The sequence below is a fragment of the Camelina sativa genome, chromosome 15 (assembly GCF_000633955.1).
Source record: "Camelina sativa cultivar DH55 chromosome 15, Cs, whole genome shotgun sequence".
NCBI classification, from domain to species: domain Eukaryota; kingdom Viridiplantae; phylum Streptophyta; class Magnoliopsida; order Brassicales; family Brassicaceae; genus Camelina; species Camelina sativa.
Genome location: NC_025699.1, coordinates 28,114,912 through 28,132,889, shown reverse-complemented (window position 1 = coordinate 28,132,889; position 17,978 = coordinate 28,114,912). Strand labels below are relative to the sequence as shown.

Below are 17,978 nucleotides of genomic sequence, written 5' to 3'. Positions count from 1 at the left end.
TTGCTTTTTCAACAAAAAGCATTAATTGTAACTTTCCCGAAAGAAAAATGTTTCAAAATGAGAATTTATGGCAGCAAAATATCAAGACCCTGGCTTATACAAAGACTGTGTGATAAAGAAGTCTTTGTATAAGTCTGAAAAAAAGTGTGAAGTTAATCATTAAGCGGTGAGAATACCGGCTAAAACATCACTCTTCCCTCCCGCATAAATTGTGTAGACCAAACGAATCGCATGGAGCCATGCATCTAACGCCTCCCATGAATCTGCAACCTGTTTATGCAATTCAAGTTTTCATTAAACTTTGGTTTTATTGAACGGGCACGAATCTCTAAAAGCTTATCCTGTTAATTAACTGGTTATGTATGTAGGGGGGGGCTTACCAAGAAAACTGGGCCATGAATGGTATGAATGCAGAGACCGGCACCAGGGGGTAGACTAGAGTGAGATCAGCACAAGGGGTCACTGATACGATCTCTGTAATGTTCACTTTCAATGCCTCTGACTTTCCTGACATGTTTCTCCCCGTTTCACTTGGTTCAGGTTTCAGTACCTACACGACGCCAAGAGGAAAAAAATTAAATTTCTCTAGAAACACGGTACTGTACATCTTTTAGCATAACCTCATGATTCAACATTCTCTTTAGGTTGAGAAGTAAAACTTTTTCGGTGATTGAGGCAACTCAAATTGAGAGAGTACCTGTAGAAGCCTCTCGTGATTGAGTTCAAACTCCGTGCGTTTCCAATCACTGTGAGGAGCGAGTGAGTTGCCCAATGGTGGTGCCGTTAGATATCCAACTTTAAGATGCGGTAGAGGTAGCTGCCAACATAAATTAAATTTTAACTCTTTGGTCATTTTCCCACAAAACTAAGTCAACGTAAGTGCGTGAAGTGATGAGTCATCAAAAGGTACCATGGAACGAACGAGCCTCACAGCATTGCGGCAAACCTGGACCAGGAAAATGATTAGCCTTGAAATTAACAATGAATCCAGTTCTGGCACTCAGTCTTATTTAATAGCAATATGACTCAAAAGGATCTTTGATACCAGCACAAAATGGAGACAAATAAACTTACCGAATAACTTGGCTTCAACGAATGAGCTGCAGCAGTGTAGATGGCAGATTCGCTGTGTAACTCACTGGGAGGCATGTCTTTGCCGTTCCCTGAAACCCCTATTCTAAGCGTGTCTTCGGCTAATCCATGCTGTAAATGTGTTAAACAGAGAAGCATCCACACTGGTCAATTAATTGGATTGAAATTATAGTGCTGCACGTAAAAGTGGTCAATTAACTAGATTGGAACTACAATGTGAAACACTTGTGGAAGAGTAAAACACTTGTGAAAGGATTGCTAATAAGAATGACTGACCAGAACAGTTTCAAGGTTGTACATGGCTTGATGGGAATCAAATTGCAACCTGATTGCTTCCCTAAACTGTATGGTGAAACAAAAGAGAAGGGAAGCGAAATCAATCATGCACATTCAAATGAAATGTTTACATCAGTCAAAAAGAAAAAAACACCTTGTAAATTGCCGAACACACACTTCTTTAGTATTAGAAATTGAGATTAAATCACAATAATTACAGTTTTCACGGGTTAGCAGGATAAGGACCTACAATCATGATTTCAATACTACTAACCTCAGCCTCCTTTGTGCGACTGCACATCTTTGCCATATGGGAGATTGCAATCAGATCCATTGCAGTATCATTCTCCGCTTGTTGAGAAGCACTCTCTCGACTAAACAACCAAAGAGAGAGGAAAACGAGAGTCGAGAGTTAACCAAACTGCAAAATCTCACAAACCAATTCAGAAAGTAGTGACATGATCCTGATTTTGAGCTCAAATAGTTTGAAATATGGAAGAGAGGAGAGACCTATAGGAAGAAACAGAAGAACTATGAGGAGTCCAGTCTCCTTCCTGGTTTTTTACTTGGCTGAGAAGATCAGTAGAAGTAGATCCCTGCATCCCACAAATCTGACCAGAACCACTAGAAGAAGATCCCTGCATCCCACAAATCTGACCAGAACCACTAGAATAAGATCTCTGCATCCCACAAATCTGACCAGAACCCCTAGAAGAAGATGATCCCTGTCTCCTTCCGAAGTCGACTTTAAACTTGTTGTTCTCTGTTTTTTGGGATTCCGTCTCCTGACGAGCAGATGTTGTGGGTGTTTTCGACAACTAAACTCCCCACCTTTCTTTCTCGCGCCCCCAACTTCGATGAACATAACCTCTGGGGAAACATAAACGTAACCTCCGTTAGCTATATCTCCATTCGAGGCTTTACATCTGATCACTGTCTTCCCTTCTATCCTGATACAATCAAGCATCACTACTTCGTGAACCCCAAGATAAACAGGAACTTTAGAAGCACCGAAAAACGCTTCGTAGATTCCTGGTTCTTCCAATCCTCAAAACAAATTAAAGTAGCAATCACAGGATTTGTCCCTAAGCGTCTCAAAGCATCCTCTAAAGTAGGATATCTAAAGACATCCTTGATGCCAAATAACACTTCACCCTCTCTAAGAGGTCTACCCTGCAGTTAAATTTGTCTACATCCATCTCCATCTCACTGGCTTTAGATAGACCTTTACAATTCTTAACAAATTTTAGAGCTTCATTGACTGAACAGGGATAACAACTATGAACTTTTCTCTCAGAAGTATAAGGATCTTCAACTACTCTCTCCTTGTAGCTGTCCTTATCAGCATTTGCACATAAATACAGTTGACTCAACGGTTCATACTCATTCATATGACAGCTGCAATACTCACCAAATCACAAGTGCTGTAATCCCAACATAAGGGATGATCATCTTGATCCCTTATTTTTCCAGAATACGACATGGTTTCATTCTCACGGACAAGCTCAGGAGGTAGTGGTAAAGTAGGCCAAAAGAAGAAAAGTTTCCCTTTAGAATCTACAAGCATCAGAGTGTCGTCTAAGTTTATCTTTCTCTCCATTAGGCGAAATCTCTCATTACCTAGGATTTTTTTTGCAAGAGTTTTAGGGACAGGGACTGACTTATATGTATCTAGATGCTTTTTAAGAGCTTTTGGTAAAAGCTTTAACACCGAAGACCTATGAGCTATCAAAACTTGTCGTCCACCGTCATCATCCCCAAAAATGAAAGGTTCATTATCATCTGAAAATTCAGGATCATCCAGTTGTGCCTGAGTTGGTGTTGGTGGTGGTGGTACAGGGATAACAGGATTCTGTCTACGGTTCCGGGTCGCTGGTGTTGGTACAGGAGGGATAAAAGAATTCTGTCTACGGTTCCGGTTCCGGTTCCTTGACCGTCGTTCCCCCCCTCGGCATACCAGTGGCTTGGTGGTTAAAGCCCTTATCGAGATCATCTTGCAGTTCATCATGACAAGGATCAACCAAGCTATTGACCTGCAAAGATCATCCCGAATGAATTGACATCACAAGACAAGAAATATGTATCTAGCGAGTTGCATCATTCTTCTAGGAATGGAAATTGAGAAACACAATGAAAGAATCCTTTTATCTCAAATATGCTATGCTAAGAAGCTGCTAAATTTGTGTGACGACCAGATTTGAAACTGAAATATGTCTAGCGAGTTGCATCATTCTTCTAGGAATGGAAATTGAGAAAAACGATGAAAGAATCCTTTATCTCAAATATGCTATCCTAAGAAGCTGCTAAAATTGTGTGAAAAACAATGAAATAATCCTTTATCTCAAATATGCTATGCTAAGAAGCTGCTAAAATTGTGTGAAAAACAATAAGCATTGAGGTTTAGTAACATGTGAGTGTAATATATGCAGAGTGAAAAACAGATGAGCAGAGACGACTTTGTAAACCTTAAAAAGCATTTTGTCGAGATCATCTTGCAGTTCACCATGACAAGGATCAACCAAGCTCTTGACCTGCAAAGATCATCCAGAATGAATTGACATCAAAAGACAAGAAATATGTGTCTAGCGAGTTGCATCATTCTTCTAGGAATATGGAAATTGAGAAACACAATGAAAGAATCATTCTATATATCTCAAATATGCTATGCTAAGAAGCTGCTAAAATTGGGTGACGACCAGATTTGATGTTTTCTACATCTTATTTGTATCGATATCTTAAAGGAGCTAACCTCTAAACACTTGAAAGCAGCTAAAAGAGTGCTTAATTAGATACACAAAAAAAACTACTCAAAGGTTTAATGCATATAGGATGATGTAATGACAGAGTGAAAAACAGATGAGCAGAGACGAGTTTGTAAACCTCAAAAAGCATTTTGTCGAGATCATCTTGCAGTTTATCATGACAAGGATCAACCAAGCTCTTGACCTGCAAAGATCATCCAGAATGAATTGACATCACAAGACAAGAAATATGTTTAGCGAGTTGCACCATTCTTCTATGAATGGAAATTGAGAAAAACGATGAAAGAATCCTTTTATCTCAAATATGCTATGCTAAGAAGCTGCTAAATTTGTGTGACGACCAGATTTGATGTTTTCTATATCTTATATATTTGTATCGATATCTTAAGAAGCTAACCTCTAAACACTTGAAAGCAGCTAAAAGATTGCTTAATTAGATACACAAAAGGAACTACTGGAGTAGGATTAAGGTTTAATGCATATAGGGTGATAGTAATGACAGAGTGAAAAGTGCAGAGATGAGCAGAGAAGATTCTTAGTTAACCTCAGAACGCATTTTGTCGAGATGAGTCCCCATAAGATCAATCAATTGTCGAGACTCATAGAGAATCATGGGCACAAGCTTCGTAAGCTTCATCTCTGTTTCAACAAAAACTTAGGTCAAGAGTGGTTCATCTTTTGTAGAAATTGATTGAGAGAGATTTAGTGTTACCTCCTGCCATCGATTTGCTGAAGATACCTTTAGGGTGGAAATGCATTTCCATACCTAAAGCCGCCGGAGCTGATTTGTTGTTGTTGAAGATAGGAGCGGATTTGTTGAAGATAGGTTTATACAAAAACAAAAAAAAAATAGAAAAAAACCGAAGAGCGGAGAACGGAGATTTTCTTCAGCGAGCGACCCTTCCTTGAGCAGAAGGAGTAGCGAGGAGTAGGTTTTTTTTTGGAGTAGTGAGAGTAAGGGTTCTCTTTTTCAACGTCGGTTCTTCGTGGGCGTGTTGGTAGAGAAGAGACAAAAACAAATAGGTGTGGATAATTTCTTGGGTCCTCAAATTAGAAAAAATAAATGTTACTAAATAAGAATCTCTTTCATAAAGTTCCGCTTTGTATTTTATATTTTTCCCTCATTTTCCACATTTTCCTCAATTTTTTTTTAAAAACCAAGCTTATATTTAATCCACTCACGACTCGACAGCTGTACTCATTTCTCCCATCTTCCGTACATCTTACTCCAAAACCCATCACCCACAACCACCCACGTCTCTCGAATAGCCTCTTTGGGTTTTTGGATTTCCCGGTTTAGCCCTCAAACTTTACACAAAATTTACTTTTACCAAATAAAATACTAATAATTATACAATAGAAGAAAAATCAGAGATTTTCTTGCTATGTTACTACAACAACTAATATCACTATATTAACTTACACATTGATGATAAACATGATTTTACATATTTTTAGCTAAGCGGAAGAGTTCTCGTTGGTCGTTTTCTTGGAAGAAGTAGAAGAAGACGAATGGCTGTGTTTCTGTGAAGAATTATGACTTGACGAAGACGATGACTCGGTAAAGAAGACCACAGCTTCATCTGTATCGACTAAAGCTTGAATTGATCTTGGAAAAGGCGGCACATTCACTTCCAAGACACCTTCAAGAATCTGAACAACTTGGCTCATCGCTGGCCTATGACTCTCTTCGTCTTGTATGCACCAACACGCCACTCTACAAGCTCTCGTGAGCTCATCTGTATCCACGACATCATGACCCTCTAGTCTAGGGTCAAGCAGCGACATGATGTCTCCATCTTTGGTAAGTATAGTCGCTGCCCAACTCGGAAAGAATCTCACATTCTCGTTCTCTGATTGCTCCGTGTTTCTCCTCCCGGAAACAAGCCCGAATAGCATCATCCCGTAGCTGTAAACATCGGCTTTCGCTGTTATCGCAACTCCCGAGATCCATTCTGGTGCAAGATAGCCTCTTGTACCTCTCATTGTCGTCAAAACCCTGCTAAAATCTCGTCCCACGAGTTTAGCCAACCCGAAGTCAGCAACTGTGGGACAGAACTGTGAATCTAACTGGTTGACGTCTCAAGGAGAGCATTGTAAGTTTGTAACTCAGTATTTCTAACATGCTGAATATCTTGAGTCAGGTTTGTTAGAGCTCTTCTCTTCTGAAAACATATTGACAATTTTGATAAGATTCTCAGTCTCCTTCGGAAAGGACAGTTGTGTATCCTTTAATCCATGATTTTTTCAAATTAACTAGCAAGGCTTTTGTTTCTACTTTAAGTGGAGTTCCAGCATGACCTAAAAATGTTGAACCCCAAACAAGGGGTGTTATGGTTTCAAATTATCCAGCCACCAGTTGCCTGAAGATTAATCGTATCAAAAGCTACATCAAAGTTGCATTTCACCGAAGATTGGGAAGGAGCTGTCCACCAATGTGTTCGGGGATTAGAAAGTTTGTCTTGTTCATCATAATATTAATCCATTCTTGTGTTTCAGCTTGATCTTGTAAAACAGTTTTAAAAACACTTTCTCTGTAATTGTTAAAGATTGTGTTGTTTCTGGTCTTCCAAATACGCTAAAGAAGCCAAAAATGTTGTAAAGCATCATGAGAGGAGATGTCCAGTCGAGATGAATAAGATATGAGTGTATAAATGTTTTCCTCCGCATCATCAGATAGTTGACTCCAATTAAGAGAGGAAGTAAATCGCCAAACTGAAATGGCAAAAGGACAAGTAAATAGAGAGATTTATAACTCATCATCCTTTCTACATCGGGAACAGGCCGAATCAATATTCATGCCTCTGGTACGTAGTCTTGTAGTAATAGGCAAGGCTAGGGATATGGTATGCCAGAGAAAATATTTGATCTTTGGCATTATGAGTAGTTTCCATATTTTATTCTTTAGTTCAACAGACCCATGTGGGATGTTAGGATGAGGATTATCATCAGTAGGATCATGGGTTAGGAACCAATAACTTGATCTGATTGTGTAATCTCCAGAGAATGTATAGTTCCAAATTAATTGATCTGGCTTATCTTCCTTTGAGAGGTAGAAGTTTTGAATGATCTACTGGTCTTATGTGGCTATCAAAATAGAGAGTTTACTAGATTAGGACCCGCGGTACACCGCGGAGCAAAAATTATTTATAATTAAAATATTAAAATTATAAATTGTATTTGTTAGTTAAATATGTTATAATTATATAATAATTATTAAATAAACTATATAATACCGCAATATAATTTATTTTTTATATAATATTAATTTAAATTTAATTAGATATGTCTATTTTCTGATACTGACAGTGTTAACAAAATAATGAAACGATGTTTTATATGTGTAACACTGAATTACTGCTATTTTTTAATTTATATAAATATCGATAAAACCTGTCCTGCTATATAACCCCGTCCCGAGATATTTTAACTCACACTATATCATCTTAACTTTTAGTATTTATTGTGTATCTACGGTATAATATTATCATATTTAACTTTTTAAAAGTTTTAAATATTTTTCATATTTAACCTTTTAAAAATCTTTAAAATGAAGAAGCGGAATAAACCAAATAAAAGTTTTTAAAGTTTGAATGCCTTATAAATCAAGAGTCTACTCATTTGTATTCAGAATCATTTTGGCAATTGAGAATATCATTAATGTCATAGTTATTGCAATGTAATTTTCCGCAAATGTTACAATTTCATTTTCCGGAAAATTTATCTAGATTATTAGCAAAAGAGTATATTTTCGCGGGTCCTATGAAATTTTGGACACTGTTTTGTCTACAACCTAAATTAATGGAGACCCTGAAATTATGAATTATCAAGAGGCCCATAAAATACTAAGAGGTCCATATAAAATTGCTAGAGGTTGATAGAATTAATTGCATTAGTAGCATTAATTGCTAAAACTTTCCTTATTAGTATTTTTGAGCAAAAACTGCTGCAAAAATACTAGTATAGATGCATAGGGCGATTTTGCGAGATAACCAAATAAAAAAAAAAATAAAGAAAGAATATAGCACATTAATGTGTGAAATTAAGAAAATGGCCAAGGCCCATCGTGAGATTACCAAAATAGGGTAGCGTGGTATGAACACGCTGTGTGGAAGGAAATGTTGAGTATGACGTGTAGCAGCTACTGCTGTAGGTTTTATAGTAACATGACATGTAGTATTTTTTTATGTCTAAAATCTAATGTAAGAAAATATTATAATAACAAATAGTGTTGGTAGTTATATACATATAATACTATATATAATCTGGATAAAAATAATATTATACTATACTATTTTAGTAAATTTTTAGAAATCTAAATAAATAAAAAAGAATAATGAAATAAAAAATATTTGTAAATACAACATTTCAGTTTTAAAAAAACACATAAATGGAATAGTATAAAATAATGTAACAAGTCATATAAAATCTAATATGTCGAGTTACAAATTTGTTTAATAAAAAATACTATATACCATAAAGGATACAACATAGAGAACTCAAACGCATATTGAATAAAAAACGCTATACTCTAAGGGATATAATATTGTCAATCACATAACCAAATTAAACATTAAAAAACACATATAAATCGTTTACAACATTTCAGTTTAAATAGAACACATAAATGGAATAGTATAAAATGAAATGAAAAATATGAAATAAGTTTTTATTTAGAAATATATGATATGAAACGTAATTTGTCGAGTTGAATATTTGCTTAATAAAAAACATTATACCCTAAATGATACAACATAGAGAACTCAAACATTCAAGTCAAACGCATATCGAATAAAAACGCTATACCCTAAAGGATATAATATTGTCAACCCCAACAAGCAAATTAAGCGCTAAAAAAATTTACATATAAATCGTTTGCATACTTCTAGTTATAATTTAAATTTGTAATTATGCAATATAAATATAACTCAAAAGTTGTGAATGATATTTAAAAAAAAAAAACATGAAACAGAATGTTGTTGTGTTCTATATATTATAAATAATTTTATTATTTAGTTATATAATGAGTTAAAATTGTCCGTTTAAAAAAATGAAATAATTAAATAAACTACAAAAAGTTTGTTTTTAGAGTGAGATTGTGAAATTCTAAAATGAATAAACTTTTTTTTGCAAATTATAAACAGATAAATAGAAATATATAGAATAAGAAAATTAAAAGATAAAGAAAGAAAAAGAAAAGAGAAGATATAAAATATGTGTACATATATAATAGAAATAAGGGTGCACGTGAATGATTTAGTGAAGATGGTGTTTTCTCCTCATGAATGGCCGGCCTTCACACCCTACCTCGACGACATCAAGATAGATCAACCGGAGTTCCTTTCCTTCTCTCTATCTCTGGTCCCTCGTACTGCGAATGTCAAAGCGGATTCCCTGGCACGCCAAGCGCGACTGTCACCGCAGCATGTTTTATTTGTGAATTCTTTTCCTCCAAATTGGCTCTTTTGAGCTGATTCTATTGTTGTTAAAAAAAAAAAGGGTGCACGTGAATAGGGTGAGAGGGAGAATGTGTTAACAACTGTTGGTTATGTACAAGGGACATAATTTTCATTATTATAGAAAATATACATAATATGAGAAGGTTATGGTTAGAAACTTAGAATAGTTAGCCAGTTAATTAAAAAAAAAATTTTGGACAATACTTGGGTTCACCCCTAGGGGTGAACCTATTCATTCACCTCCTTATAAAATATGGAAATAAAATATGTATACATTATTATAAAACTAAAAACTTAAACTGTTCTTTTATAAACCCAAACCGATATATAATTTCATTCTAATTGTAAAATCTAAATCCTAACCATCTCATTTGTAAACCCAAAGCGACATATAATTTTGTTTTAATTGTAAAATCAAAACTCTAACCATCTCATTTGTAAACCCAAACCGACATATAATTTCGTTCTAATTGTAAAACCTAAACCCTAACCATCTCATTTGTAAACCCAAACCGACATATAATTTCGTTCTAATTGTAAAATATAAACCCTAACCATCTCATTTGTAAACCCAAACTGACATATAATTTTGTTCTAATTGTAACATCTAAACCCTAACCACCTCATTTGTAAATCCAAACCGACATTATTTTGTTTTAATTGTAAAATCTAAACCCTAATTCTCATTTATAAACCCAAACCGATATATAACCTCGTTTAATTGTAAAATCTAAACCAAGTCAATATTTAACTTTCCTTAAATAAAAGTATACAGAATTTGTTTCCTTAATTTTTTTTTGCTTTTTAATTTAATTTTGATTTATTTTTAAATAAATATTAAATAGAACAATCTGATTGGTTGAGAGAGGAGGGGGTGAATACAAAGGTTCACCCCTAGGGGTGAACCTAAGTATTTTTTTTTTTTTTTTTTTATCTGCCAATTCCCCTTATGCATATCCCATGAACGGTGAGCTCCTTGTTTGACTATCAAATCTTGTAAAATAAAAGAATCTTGTGAGGCCATTTTGGATATCGGCGTGGCAGATGGGAGTAAACAATGTCATATTGTAACAACCCGTCCCGTGGACCCCACTAGCCCCCCGCTAGCTGCCCCAACGGACTGTCTGTGGACCCTGCTAGCCCCCCGTTAGCCGTCCCAACAAACCCCAAGCTGGCCCTGCAGGGCATCGATCCTAACCCATCACCGTGGAATGAAACTATTCATCCAAATCCACCATTAGGTTATTGGTGCGCCAGACGTTCCTCAAACCCTGGTCCTCACCCTTTAACAACCTTCCCACAGGACAAGTTGCCACCAATCGATTTTTATGTTACAATGGACGGAATCTGATGAAATTTTATGTTACAATAAAAACCGACATATAATTTTGATCTGCAGGTCAATTGGTGACAGCTTGTCCTGTGGGAAGGTTGTTAAAGGGTGAGGACCAGGGTTTGAGGAACGTCTGGCGCACCAATAACCTACTGTGGATTTGGATGAATAGTTCCATTCCACGGTGAGGGGTTAGGAACGATGCCCTGCAGGGCTAGCTTGGGGTCTGTTGGGACGGCTAGCAGTGGGCTAGCAGGGTCCATGGACGGTCCGTTGGGGCAGCTAGCGGTGGGCTAGTGGGGTCCGCGGGAGAGGTTGTCACACATATATGCCTGAACGAATTGTTTGTCCATTTCCAACAATAAATCTTTATCTTTTTTTCAGGAGAGCTACTCCTGCTAAGAGTGATGACCAACCTTAAAATTGGTTATTGTGATACATTTAAACTGAACACTTATGATAAATTGTAGCCTAAATATATAAAAAAAAACTAAAATAAAAAATTGAAGATTATTAACTAATTTTCAGAGAAAATAAAATGAAATTAATGTATATATGGATTTTTGTATTTACGAGAAGCTAAATCTTCAAACTGAGAAAGAGTTCTCTCTTGACCATCGTTCTTCTCGCTGCATCTCCGTCCCTAGACCACCAAAACACACAAACAAAGCCACAAAAAGCTTCCCAAAGCCTCTTGCGACTCAACAACATTCTTTTTTTTTGTGCACCAAATTTATCATTCAAACTAGAAAAGTACAAAAGGATAGAGCATATTCGGACATACCCGAATAGTAGGCTTGGAAACTAAAGCAAAGGAGCAAGCAAAGCCTAAACATAGAGACACAAGCATAACAAAGCTTGATATGAGACCAGGAGAAGTGTCAAAACAATCTAACATGAGTAGACCCACGAGAGAAATTGCACTCAACACAACATACTCAACTGGAAGAGGGGTAGTCAACATAATCTGTGACTTTAAAACAAAGTTTGAGCCAGCATAGGTGGCTACAGGTTGAAGGCAACCTCGAGAGACACCGGAAACAAAGTCGGTGAATAAACTACGCCCACTATGGACGGAAGCTGAACCAATAACGGTGGTTCTAGATTGAACGTAGACTGGACCCGTTGGAGGAGTATCTGATGCAGGCAGGGAGGAGCTGGAGAAGTATCCAACGCTCGAGAATAGAAGGAAGCAGCTGCAGTCGAGAGGATTGGAGCGGACCAAATCGATTCTTTGGATGGACCATAAAACCAATAAGCCCATTAAGAGTAAGGGATTAGCAGTACAGGCCCAAGAAGTATTGGACCAAGCCCACCAAAACACCACACTCCAAGGTCTCAACCTGTGACCTTGCTCTGGTGGTTCTGCAACTTGGCAGAGGCTGACGGAGAGAGCGGCAGGGATCGCACCAGAAGATATCTGCTTCTTCAGACGAGCAACAGAGGAGAAGGTGGAACCAGTGGAAACGCTGAGATGATGGGGGCCCGAGAAGTCAAAGAATTGACCCAGGAGGAGAAGGGCGAGAGAAGGCATTGCCGGGAAGAGGAAACCGGCGGATCGGGAGAGAGCGACTCTCAAAACGGACTCAGCCCCATCCTCAGACTGAGGACCGAGAGCAAAAAGGCAAAACCGAAGAAGTATTCAGGAAACCCACCAAACAAAGAGATGAGGGGAGGTGATGAGACACCCTGATGCAAGCCGCAGAGTAGAGAGGCGGAAGGAGGAGACGAGACCCGGTGAGAGGAGAACCAAAATAACTACCTCAACCAGATCCAGCGGAGACAGGGCAGAAGCTTCAGCAACAACATTACCAGAGGCAGTCGCCGGGGACAAGAGATCATCTAAGTTGGATGGAGAAGACAAAACACGGCGGAAGTAGCGTCAGAGAGAAAACCGGAAGTGCGGTTTGAACAAAGACTTGAAACTATAAAAACTTGGATTTGACGGGAGAGAGCTAGAGCAGAAACATGACGGCATGGTCCGATGCCGGCGAGCCATAGCTACACCGGCATCGGAGAGCGGAGGCTCTTTTGTCGACTCTGTAATGACGGCTAGGGCGAACTGTATCGAAGAGAGAGAAGAGAGAAAAAATCAAAAGAGAGATTTTTCTCTTTGTTCTTTCTTTTTAGAAGTTAGAGTCGACTCAACAACATTCTAAGTTCTAACAAGCCAAATAAACACATAAACAAGCAGATCAGAGAAATCTCAAGCATAGATAAGCCATGGTCATGCACTCACCTTTGCCAAGAAGATTTTGAACCTCAAACAAGAAGATCTACACTCCTAAGAAGCTCCTACAACGGTCCCAGCTACATATCTCTACACGAACAGCCTCAAATCTCTCAAAACTCTCAAGAACACTCAAGAACTTCTTTCTCTCTTTCTTTTTCTCCAGAAACGGCCACACTCGACCAAACCCTCGAGTCCCCCCTTTTATAAACGATTTCAGGGTTTTCCTAATCCCAAAACGCAATGTTTAACTGAAACTCATTCGCGAAAACCAACTTTGCATCGATCGATACCACCCTTGCATCGATCGATGCACATCCCAAACCGGGATTCCTGTTCGCGTATGTTACAAAAACACACCATATTATCATAACATTCTTCAATCCAATCAATCAACACTACAAAAAAAAAAGATTACACCACTTATTTTATATATTTGTATTATTTTTAAATGATGTTAAAATAATTTGCATCACTCAAACAAATGATTTATATTTTGTTGATGTAAATATTTTGCATCGGTTGAAAAAAATATTTACATCAATAAATGGAATCTATGTTTATTTTACATTACTTACAAAAAATGTTGTAAATCTTACATCATTTTTATTAAAGTGATATAAAATATTTGCATCAATTATCAAAAATAATGTAAAATATTTATATCACTTTAGAAAAGTTGATATTAAAATAAATATTATGAAAAAATAATTTCTATAGTATAATATTTAATTATTTATATTTCTATCATATTTGTTTTATATATTCATTTGATAATTTGTAATTATTACTTTATTACTAATCCTACATTTTTAGGATAGGGCCCAGTGGCCCACAATTAGTTAGTGTGCCCACAAAAAAAAGTATCAATAAGGGAAGAGAATATATATAAAAGGAATTTGGAGTAAATTGTTTTGGTAGAGCCAATGTGGGATACTATAGGTTTTTTTTTTGGGAATTTTAAAAAATGTACCACATTGCATATAAACCTTTTCAATTATACCACATTCGATGAACCTTGTGAAATCTACCAAATTGAGCTCCAGAAAATGACGTTTTTACCCTCAGTTGTTTGCTTCGTGCGGAAAAAATAGCAGGTCGGCGAGTCAGTACAACCTATGAATTGGCATTAATGACATGGGTAAGTGAAATTGGCATTAATAGCGGACAAAGAAGTGGAATGCTGGGTAAAAGGAAGCATTAGAGTATTAAGAATAAAATATTAAAATTTCTTGTTTTTGACGGACAAGTTGCTTGCGTTTAATATAAGGAGAAGGATTGATAGTATTTTTGTGGTGGACGAAGACACTGGTACTAAGGTATGTGAACATTTATTGTGACAAAGATTTTTATTTCAAGTGTTTTGATAGCCAGTTGGTATGTTCGTTGTGCTGCATTAAATGTCCATCTTATGAAAGTATAAAAAGAACAATTTTTAAAAATGTCGTAACATGTTTTAGATGGCATATGTAGGTGATGGAAGAAAGTGTTTGTGTTTTAGTTGGGGACTGGACTTGTGCAACAAGCGGGATTTGGAAGTTTGTTCCTCGCGTGGGAGAATTGGCAAGGTGTGTAGGGTATAATCAAGGGACGACATTGGTAGAGTTGGAAGAGAAGGTTGCAAAAGCGTTCAGGGTGTGCTTATGGGAGACAAAATTAATCTTGAGCTTTTGCTTTAAAGGAGAAGCGGGTATTATGAGTCAAGGAAAATGGCCCCCTGTTGCGTTAAAATCAGAAATTGATTGGAATCAGTTCAAGGGGTTGATGGCGGATTACCCAGGACTATATCTCTATGTGAGTTTTAAAGGTTCGGCTGATAGAGAAAAGAGTGACGATTTTGTGTGCGCTGGTATGGTTGCGGATGAAGGAGATGATGGGCTTGATGATGAAGTTTTGGTGGCGTTTGTGGAGGAGATAGAAGCAAGTTATAAGGCAAGGATGACTGAAAGGGTGGATAAGGATAAACAGGGGGTGTCCACAATAGTTCCGTTGGTGGACAAGTATAATCGGGGGTTGTCCACTAGTATCCCGTTGGTGGAGAAAGATACTCAGGGGATGTCCACAAGAGCTCCATTGGTGGGCCAGGATAATCAGGTGATGTCCACTACAGCTGCGTCGTCAGACAATAGGATTGGATGGGACAATAATTGTGAAGCGGGTCTATATGAGGTTAGTGTAGTTGATAAGGATAAACAGGGGGTGTCCAGAATAGTTCCGTTGGTGGACAAGTGTAATCAGGGGTTGTCCACTAGTATCCCGTTGGTGGAGAAAGATACTCAGGGGGTGTCTACAAGAGCTCTGTTGGTGGACCAGGATAATGAGGTGATGTCCACTACAGCTGCGTCGTCAGACAATGGGATTGGATTGGACAATAATTGTGAAGCAGGTCTATATGAGGTTAATGTGGTTACTGCATTAGAACCTGATCACAATGTAATGGTGGGTCACCATGTTGAGGTGGTGGTGAATGGGGAAGATCGGCTTTGTGATGTATCGGTTTCTGATATGAGAAAGACGGGGGACAATATGATTAATGTAGACATAGTCAACTCAAGTGGTGATGTTGTAGGTCCATTGTCCACTGTAGAAGCAGCAGTGGACAATCTCATAGTTGGGGATAGCAGTCTAGAATATAATTACGATGAGTGGACTGAACGGATTAACAAAGAGTATCCTCCGGACTGGGATCCTAACATGGAGAGGACGGGTGTAACTGATGATGAAGATGAGGGTGTGGTTCTTGTAGAGGGGAACTCTAGCGGCATCCCAATGAACAATGCGATAGTAGCAGTGGGTTCATCGTCTGGTTATCAATGTTCGGATGCTGATTTTGTTGATTTTGTTGGAGGACTTGTGATAGATGAAACTGACCCTGTATTGTTGAATGACGCTCCACCATGCCATGATAATATGAGAGGCTTGCCAAGCCATGAAAGAAACATGGATTTGAAAAGAGTGGGTGATGCAATCTATGTAGGTAGAATATTTTCCGATAAGGCCGAGATGCACAATGCGCTATCACTTTATGCTATGAAGAGGATTTTCTGCTTCCGTATAGTTGCTTCCGACAAAACGAGAGTAATTGCATCCTGCGTGGACAAGAATTGTGGTTGGAGGGTTTATGCTGTCACTCTTCCAAACACCTTGAATTTGGAAGTGAGAACCATTACAATGGAACACAACTGCGACGTTACGGCTAGGTCTAGATATGGTTCTAAAGCAGCAGCGAAGATATTGGGTGGACTTTTGCGAGGGAAATTTGCAAATGGGAAAAAAGGACCAAGGGCATGCGAGTTACCAGAAATGGTATTGTCGGAGTTGAACGTAACGATATCGTACATGAAAGCCTGGAACGCTAAGGAATTGGCTGTTAATGCTACACGAGGAACTGAAGAAGGAAGCTTCGAATTTCTGTCAACGTATCTACACCTAGTTAAGTCAACAAACCCTGAGACAATAACAGATTTGCATACGACCGTCGACAAGAAGGGTAACACTTTGTTCAAATATCTGTTCTTCGCATTTGGGGCATGTATTTGATGGGTACAAGTTTCTTAGGAAAGTTATAGTGATAGATGGTACAACGATGAAGGGTAAGTACAAAGGCTGTTTGGTAGCAGCTAGTGGCCAGGATGGAAATTTGCAGATTTATCCACTGGCCTTTGGGGTAGTGGAAGTGGAGAATGATGCTGGGTGGGTGTGGTTTTTGAAGAATCTATCGAAATTTGTTCCAGATGAAGAAGACCTTGTTTTTGTATCTGATAGGCATGCTTCTATCTATTCTGCACTCGCAAAAGTATATCCTCTAGCACATCATGCAGCATGCTCCGTTCATCTTTTTCGTAATGTTAATCACAAATTCAAAAGCGGCGGTCTGGCTAACCTTGTCTCAAAAGCAGGGAGAGCATATACAGTTGGTGATTTCCGTTATTGGTGGAGGCAAATCGAGGAAACAAAACCAGAGTGTGCGGAGTATCTACTTAAGATTGGACTACCACATTGGACACTTTCACACTTCCCTGGCAACCGTTACAATTTGATGAGTAGCAACATCTCAGAGTCATTGAACACCGCAATGCAAAAGGCTGTTGATTATCCGATAGTGTCAATGGTAGAGTTAATAAGAGCAATGTTGATGAGGTGGTTTTGGTGTAGAAGGACATTCGCTGGGAAGACAAGGACAAGGTGTACACCAGAAATTGAAGAATTGTTGATTGACCATCTGAAGGAGTCACTCAATTGTGCGGTCAATGGAGCTACTGACTGGATTTACCAAGTGAACGACGGGATTGGGTGTGAGTTTACAGTTGACCTTGAGAAAAAACATGTACTTGCAGGGTTTTTGACGTACTTATGGTACCTTGCTGTCACGCTCTGGCTGCTGGTCGAATAAGAAACATTGACCCATACACACTTATAAGCCGCTGTTATTTCGTTGGACCATGGAGGGAAAAGTACAAAGGAGTTGTAATGCCTCGTCCAAATGAGAAAGACGTGGACATCCCAGAAGAATTGACAGAGGTACCTGTAAACCCACCAAGGACAAAGCGCCAGGGGGGAAGGCCAAAAAAGAGAAGGATTCCATCACAAGGTGAAGTTCATCACGTAAGTCACTCTATTTAAACAATTATGTCCACTCTTATGAAACATGGTCCATTTAACTAACCATTTGTTGGTTGGATATAAATGTTTTCCAGAAGAAGAAGAGAGTAACAAAATGTGGGAGATGTTTTGGACAAGGTCACAACAGGAAAACATGCTCGACGCTAATTTGAAGAGATGAAGATTGGTTAAGGAAGTGTTGTTTGGGATTCCATTTTTTGGAT

The 17,978-nt window shown here is 38.1% G+C and overlaps 3 protein-coding genes across 3 annotated transcripts; 1 reads left to right on the top strand and 2 right to left on the bottom strand.

The window, feature by feature from the left end:
* LOC104747760 lies at positions 43 to 2,562 on the bottom strand. The gene is made up of 8 exons (XM_010469449.2): positions 1,879 to 2,562; positions 1,643 to 1,742; positions 1,369 to 1,434; positions 1,075 to 1,203; positions 911 to 946; positions 698 to 817; positions 381 to 550; positions 43 to 270 (listed from the first exon to the last, which is right to left on the bottom strand). The coding sequence occupies exons 1-8, from the start codon at positions 2,052 to 2,054 to the stop codon at positions 246 to 248; spliced, it is 822 nt and encodes a 273-aa protein (XP_010467751.1). The 5' UTR covers positions 2,055 to 2,562; the 3' UTR covers positions 43 to 245.
* On the bottom strand, positions 5,589 to 6,116 carry LOC104748872 (G-type lectin S-receptor-like serine/threonine-protein kinase At2g19130). Its single transcript, XM_010470453.1, has one exon. It carries the CDS (start codon positions 6,114 to 6,116, stop codon positions 5,589 to 5,591), a length of 528 nt encoding a protein of 175 aa, XP_010468755.1.
* On the top strand, positions 16,739 to 17,545 carry LOC104748871. Its single transcript, XM_010470452.1, has one exon. The coding sequence runs from the start codon at positions 16,739 to 16,741 to the stop codon at positions 17,543 to 17,545; it is 807 nt and encodes a 268-aa protein (XP_010468754.1).

Bases quoted from the DNA above. Each gene is read 5' to 3' on its own strand.
- LOC104747760 (XM_010469449.2), bottom strand. From the start codon at position 2,054: ATGCAGAGATCTTATTCTAGTGGTTCTGGTCAGATTTGTGGGATGCAG. The intron at 1,435-1,642 runs GTTAGTAGTATT...TTCACCATACAG, and splicing joins GTCGCACAAAGGAGGCTGAG to TTTAGGGAAGCAATCAGGTT. The intron at 947-1,074 runs GTAAGTTTATTT...TTCCTGGTCCAG, and splicing joins CGTTGAAGCCAAGTTATTCG to GTTTGCCGCAATGCTGTGAG.
- LOC104748872 (XM_010470453.1), bottom strand. From the start codon at position 6,116: ATGAGAGGTACAAGAGGCTATCTTGCACCAGAATGGATCTCGGGAGTT.
- LOC104748871 (XM_010470452.1), top strand. From the start codon at position 16,739: ATGAAGGGTAAGTACAAAGGCTGTTTGGTAGCAGCTAGTGGCCAGGAT.